The sequence below is a fragment of the Phocoena sinus genome, chromosome 12 (assembly GCF_008692025.1).
Source record: "Phocoena sinus isolate mPhoSin1 chromosome 12, mPhoSin1.pri, whole genome shotgun sequence".
In the NCBI taxonomy this organism is placed as follows: Eukaryota; Metazoa; Chordata; class Mammalia; order Artiodactyla; family Phocoenidae; genus Phocoena; species Phocoena sinus.
Window position 1 is genome coordinate 31,781,108 of NC_045774.1, and position 6,917 is coordinate 31,788,024.

General features: G+C 39.8%; 1 protein-coding gene across 35 annotated transcripts in view; it reads left to right on the plus strand.

Moving 5' to 3' along the window:
* EPB41L2 (erythrocyte membrane protein band 4.1 like 2) overlaps positions 1-6,917 on the plus strand; it is a 214,590-nt gene that overhangs the window by 194,762 nt on the left and 12,911 nt on the right. For all 35 annotated transcript variants that reach the window (XR_004352470.1, XM_032650775.1, XM_032650789.1 and 32 more), the window contains one exon: positions 4,211-4,316. Coding sequence is in view for 34 of the 35 variants with exons in the window: in XM_032650775.1 (XP_032506666.1) it covers positions 4,211-4,315 (105 nt within the window). In the remaining variant the exon portion in view is untranslated. The remainder of the gene's footprint in view (positions 1-4,210; positions 4,317-6,917) is intronic.

Sequence of the window (6,917 nt, forward strand, 5' to 3'; positions counted from 1 at the left end):
AGTGACTTTAATGTCATTGACACCTTTTCAGTTCCTTGCCTACATTAAAAGAATTTTAATAGTGGAAGGAAACCCTTCATCTGAGCAGGATAGGAAAAGAAGGAATCTCTTTTGTGCTGGCAAATGAAAGAGGCTTTGCAGGTTCTACACGCGGTGCTAGTCGTGGCTCTCAGCTCCGTACCCGGGAGGCATAAACAACACGGAAAAGTGTATTTCTTTCTAATAAAATGACTTCTCAATTTGGCCGTGCGATGTGATAGTTTTCTCACAGTCTTTACTGTTGCCGCAGTAAATTAACATTTTACGGTATTTAATTACGTGTACCGATATTATGGAAGGAAAGGAACTAAGGGCAAACTGACTTCAAATATGTTTGAAGATGATAATAGCAGTTTTCCATTTTCCCTACTTTTCTGCTAATTAAAACATGTTTCACGCCTGCTACCTTCCCTTGGGTATCATGTATGTTTCCTCTTTGACAGATGCAGGGTTTAATGTAGGCAGGTCTTTGTAATGAACATAAATTCAGAGTAGCTGAGAAGTTGTTCTGTAGCCACGTTGGCTCCCATCAGAGCTGTCCTTTCTCAAATTGGATTCCAGAAACCAGCAGGGAGTAGACCGTGTTGATTGTTCCAATCTCCCTCTTGCCTCTGAACACAGACTTAGAGCCTCCCTGATGGACTTGGTCGCCTTCCCCACTCACACTGCAGTTAGTACACGACAGCACTTGCTGTCCTGCTCTGAGACGAGGTCCCCACTCTGCTCCTGCCCACTGGGCTGCCTGCTCTCCCCACGTGGCAAGCAGTTGTGCTGATGCTTAAGTGGAAGCCTGGTCCCCTGTCTGATCCTCTCTTGTCCAACACAGGTAGGTTGCCAGAGTTTGTTCCCCAGTGGAAATTTAAGCACCCTCAAGTGTCTTCCAGGCTTCTGAGTGAAAAGTTTTTGGCGTAAAAATAATTTTGCGGGGTAGTTTTATCTTTCTTTGTGGAATGCGGCTCAGGGTTTTGCTCAGTAACCTTCCAGCTGACAGAAATGATATTGCAAACAAGAAATGCAGTTGTCCCCAAAGGCAGGTGACAACGCAGCAGGAAAATTGTGCTGCTTTTTTCAAATGTATGTTTTCCTTATGAGATACAGCAATCTCTCTCCTAGTAGGATTTCTTTTTTGTTTTCAAGTTCTTTCCTAGATTTTGAGTGTTGTTCTGTGCAGTTTTCTTTTACTTTTTCCCTGAGACCTCTTTAAACGTCTTTCCCTCTGAAAAACAGGATCTTTCCACTTTGCCATAATCCTTGTATACAGTTTACTTTCTGATCAAACTCAGAGAAATCTTGTCTGCTTTCTCACAGCCTCATCCAGGGAAGAGCCGATGAATCAGTAGAGGGGCAGCCCTCTCCTGCCCTGTAGCCCCCTGGCAGGATGGTCCTGAGGAAGACCCATTAACCTTTTTGCCTTCACTGTTTCCACCTGTAAAATAGGGAGCTGTATTTTATTATCTAAAAGATTAGTCTCTCTCTTTTCTTTAGCTTTACTGATTGTTTGTCATCATTGTTGCTTGTGGTTTTAATTGTTCTATGTCCTAGAAGTTAATAGATATTTTCCCTGCAACATTCCTCAAGCAATTACTGAGAGCCTGAGAGGGCAAAGATGAGCAGAGCCTGGTCCTGCACTGTGAGTTTTTTTTTTTAATTTTTTTAATTTTATTTTTTTAACATCTTTATTGGAGTATAATTGCTTTACCGTGGTGTGTTAGTTTCTGCTTTATAACAAAGTGAATCAGCTACACATATATCCCCATATCTTTTCCCTCTTGCGTCTCCCTCCCACCCATCCTATTCCACCCCTCTAGGTGGTCACAAAGCACTGAGCTGATCTCCCTGTGCTATGCGGCTGCTTCCCACTAGCTATCGATTTTACATTTGGTAGTGTATATATGTCCATGCCACTCTCTCACTTTGTCCCAGCTTACCCTTCCCCTCCCTGTGTCCTCAAGTCCATTCTCTAGTAGGTCTGCATCTTTATTCCCGTTCTGCCCCTAGGTTTTTCATGACCATTTATTTTCTTTTTTTTTTTTTAGATTCCATATATATATATATATATGTGTGTGTGTGTGTGTGTGTGTGTGTGTGTTAGCATACGGTATTTGTTTTTCTCTTTCTGACTTGCTTTACTCTGGATGACAGACTCTAGGTCCATCCACCTCACTACAAATTACTCAATTTTGTTTCTTTTCATGGCTGAGTAATCTTCCATTGTATATATGTGCCACATCTTCTTTATCCATTCATCTGTGGATGGACACTTAGGTTGTTTCCATGTCCTGGCTGTTGTAAATAGAGCTGCAATGAACATTGTGGTACATGACTCTTTTTGAATTATGGTTTTCTCAGGGTATATGCCCAGTAGTGGAATTGCTGGTCGTGTGGTAGTTCTATTTTTAGTTTCTTAAGGAACCTCCATACTGTTCTCCATAGTGGCTGTATCAATTTACATTCCCATCAACAGTGCAAGAGGGTTCCCTTTTCTCCACACCCTCTCCAGCATTTATTGTTTGTAGATTTTTTGATGATGGCCATTCTGACTGGTGTGAGGTGATACCTCATTGTATCATTGTAGTTTTGATTTGCATTTCTCTAATGATTAATGATGTTGAGCATTCTTTCATGTGTTTGTTGGCAATCTGTATATCTTCTTTGGAGAAATGTCTGTTTAGGTCTTCTGCCCAGTTTTGGATTGGGTTGTTTGTTTTGTTGATATTGAGCTGCATGAGCTGCTTGTAAATTTTGGAGATAAATCCTTTGTCAGTTGCTTCGTCTGCAAATATTTTCTCCCATTCTGAGGGTTTTCTTTTCATCTTGTTTATGGTTTCCTTTGCTGTGCAAAAGCTTTTAAGTTTCATTAGGTCCCATTTGTTTATTTTTGTTTTTATTTCCATTTCTCTAGGAGGTGGGTCAAAAAAGGATCTTGCTGTGTGATTTATGTCATAGAGTGTTCTGCCTATGTTTTCCTCGAAGAGTTTGGTAGTGTCTGGCCTTACATTTAGGTCTTTAATCCATTTTGAGTTTATTTTTGTGTATGGTGTTAGGGAGTGTTCTAATTTTATTCTTTTACATGTAGCTGTCCAGTTTGCCCAGCACCACTTATTGAAGAGGCTGTCTTTTCTCCATTGTATATTCTTGCCTCCTTTACCAAAAATCAGGTGACCATATGTGCGTGGGTTTATCTCTGGTTTTTCTATCCTGTTCCATTGATCTATATTTCTGTTTTTGTGCCAGTACCATACTGTCTTGATTACTGTAGCTTTGTAGTATAGTCTGAAGTCTGGGAGCCTGATTCCTCCAGCTCCGTTTCTCTTTCTCAAGATTGCTTTGGCTATTCGGGGTCTTTTGTGTTTCCATACAAATTGTGAAGTTTTTTTTTCTAGTTCTGTGAAAAATGCCAATGGTTGTTTGATAGGGATTGCATTGAATCTGTAGATTGCTTTGGGTAGTGTAGTCATTTTCACAATGTTGATTCTTCCAATCCGAGAACATGGTATATCTCTCCATCTGTTTGTATCATCTTTAATTTCTTTCATGAGTGTCTTATAGTTTTCTGCATACAGGTCTTTTGTCTCCTTAGGTAGGTTTATTCCTAGGTATTTTATTCTTTTTGTTGCAATGGTAAATGGGAGTGTTTCCTTAATTTCTCTTTCAGATTTTTCATCATTAGTATATAGGAATGCAAGAGATTTCTTGCACCATGAGTTTTGAGGCAACTGGGTAATTGCAAGTATCACTCGAGTGTGGAGGGCAGACACCACCCCTGGAGGCTTTACATCATTCCTTCAATCCATACATCAAACCTTAACATTATCTTTATAATCTTAGCATAAGTCTCAGGTTGCAGATGAGAATCCTAAGGTCAGAGAAGATCTGTTTTCTCCACATCTCACAGTGCGTGCCAGGTTGAGTGGGATTCAGAGCTAGTGTGTTTCTCCTACATGTATCATTATTTGGCAGTGGACTGGAGAAATGGGAAATCTGGGGAAATGAGATGCATTCTGTAAAACGAAAAAAGAGCCCATTTCAAATCTCCTGCTTCCTCAAATAAAGCAGTGAAACTGTCTTGGCAGGAGGAATGATGGATCCCAGGTTATGGCTGTGCTCGTGTACAGCCATCCCGAGAAAGAGCCTCTTCCTCTACTCACAGTGCTCTCTCCTGACCCCACAGGCGCTGGCCCAGGCCATCAGGGAAGCCAGGGAGCAGCACCCCGACATGTCGGTCACGAGGGTGGTGGTGCACAAAGAAACCGAGCTGGACGAGGGGGAAGAGTAAGGTAAGAGCCTCGTCATCGGGGCCTTTCTCATGACTGTTCTGTGTTCCTGAACCTGCCGAGCGATGTGAAAGGCACGTCTGCATCATGGTGCCTGTCTCCTACAGTTCATCTGATCTTCCAGACTTTTTCATCTCCGAGTACATCTGCTCGGGTGACCTGTATATAGTTAATTATAAACTCTGTGGAGCAGCGGGCATATGTGGTGTTAATAACTGCCATGTATTGAGAGCCGCTAATAATCAACATTTATATGTTACTTTACTATTTGTAAAGCGCATTAATATAAGTTACCTCAATGTTCACAAAGAGCCTGTTAGGAAGGTGCTATTGCTTTCGTTTAGATGAGGGATTTTTGTCGTAGGGGCCCAAAGGGGAGATGAGTTAATCTTTTAAATGGAGACATTAAGAACTCTGTATCAGAGAAGGAACCATAAAGGAAAAGATTGCTTTGACTGTATAAAGAGGTAAAAATTTGAGCCAAACTAACAAAAACAAAAATAAAAGGTAAGTGATAAAGTTCAACATACCTGGCAGAGACAGGATTAATATCCTGAATATATTATATTAAGAAGCTCTTATGTGTCATCAGAAAATGTAAACACTTAAGTAGAAAAATGAGTAGAGGATTAAGCAAGTAAAGCATGTAGAAACTAAGTGAATAACGAGCAAAAAGTATTCAGCCTCAGTATTGTTTACATCAATACAAATGAAAAATTCACTGCTGAATCTGGCAAAGTTTACGTTTTTAGCCAGGGTCGGGGAGGTGGGGGGGGGTGGGGAATATACTTATGCTGCTGTATCAATTAGTAATATTTCCTGGAGGGCAACTTGGCAAAAACCCACGTCAGACATGCTTACCGTTTAAACCACTGTGAGAAATTTATCTTAAATAATCAGAGACGGATACAAAGATTTACCTACAAGAGTATCACATGTTTGTATATACTAGCAAGAAATTTGAAACAATCTAAATGGCCAGCAGTAGGGAGTGGTTATACATTATGCTGCTTCCATGTGATGGCGAAGTACATACAGCCTTTAAAAGTTGCGTTAAAGGGTTCTTAAAAACTGAGTAAGTGTTCCTGATCATGTACCTATTAGGGTTTTAAAAAGCAGGTTTTATCACACAGCACATATACTTAATATTGCATTTTTGTTTTTAAAATGATCCGTACATTGGTCAGTTGATAGATAGATCCCCACTGGAGGGGCTGGTCACATAACCCGTCTTCCTCCTTGTGGCAAGGCTAAGTGCTCTCCCGTCGTAGGGCGTGAGGGGTCCTACCAGTGCACAGCCTCCCCTCTGACTTACTAATGTTTGCCAATCTGACAGATATGAAATGGCGTACAACTTAAGACATACGACATGTAACTTACTGCCATATAACTTTCTTGGTCATACAGATTCTTGATAGATTCTGGATACTAATCCTTTGTCAGTTTTATGTGTTGCAGATATCTTTGTTTGTGGTTTGTCTTTTATTAATATAGGGCAATATATTAATATATTGAATGTAGTATTTAATATGTTAATATAGTTGAGTTATCAAGCTTTTCTTTATGGCTTATGCTTTTTCCATATCCTGAGGTGTTAAAAGATATTTTCAATCTGGAAATTTTAATGTTGCCTTTCATGGATCAATCCTTAATCTATCAGAAATTTTTTATGTGTGATTAGAAACAGTGATTTGTTTGTTTCCCGTATAAGCAGCCAGCGTTCCAGCCCTGTTTATTGAAGAGCCCGTCCTTGCCCCGTCTAGTCTGCGGGTCAGATACCAAGTTTCTTACATGCGTGGGTGTGTCTCTGAGCACATTCATTTCTATCAGTCTGTGTGTCTGTCCCTGCCCCAGTGCCATATAGCTTTAAAATGAGAATTGGTGTCTAGGAGCACAACACTCCCCACTTCTTTCTCTTCAAGAATGTCTTGGCTGTTCTGGGCTCCTTCTGTTACATATAAATTTCAGAACCAGAGTGTTAGGTTCTAAGATATCCTGTGGTATTTTGATTGGAATTGCATCTGCTCTGTAGCTCAGTATACTGAGAATTACGTCTTTATGATATTGTCTTCTTTTCCACAAATATTAACATCTTTCCATTTATATAGATCTTCTTTAATGTCTTTGAATAAAATTGTATAATTTTTTTCCCCAGAAGCTGTTGCTGGCATAGGGAGATACAACTAACTTTTCAATACTGCTCTTATATCTAGCAACCTTACTCTTTATGTTTTAGATGATGTTTTCAACACAGGGTGTATAAAGGGCCTATGAGCAGAAATCATTTAAAGTTTTAGCACAAGCACAGTATCTGTTTTACCTGAATTAATGTGCTATGTTACATGCAAGTCTGAGAACATTCTTAGCTAGGAGTCAGAAGATGAAGTACTGTGTTTTAATCTTGCCAGATCTCAAACTGTGGGACGTTGGGTAAGTCAGTGGGGCTGGTACAATCTACCTTTTCTATTTATATATAATATGACAATGAATGGGAAAATTGAGTGTTGTACAAATGTAAAAATAATGCATATTTCTCCTCTAAATTCTATGAATCAGTTACTTAATCAGGAATATGAGACAAAAATTAGTGACCAGTAGCATTAC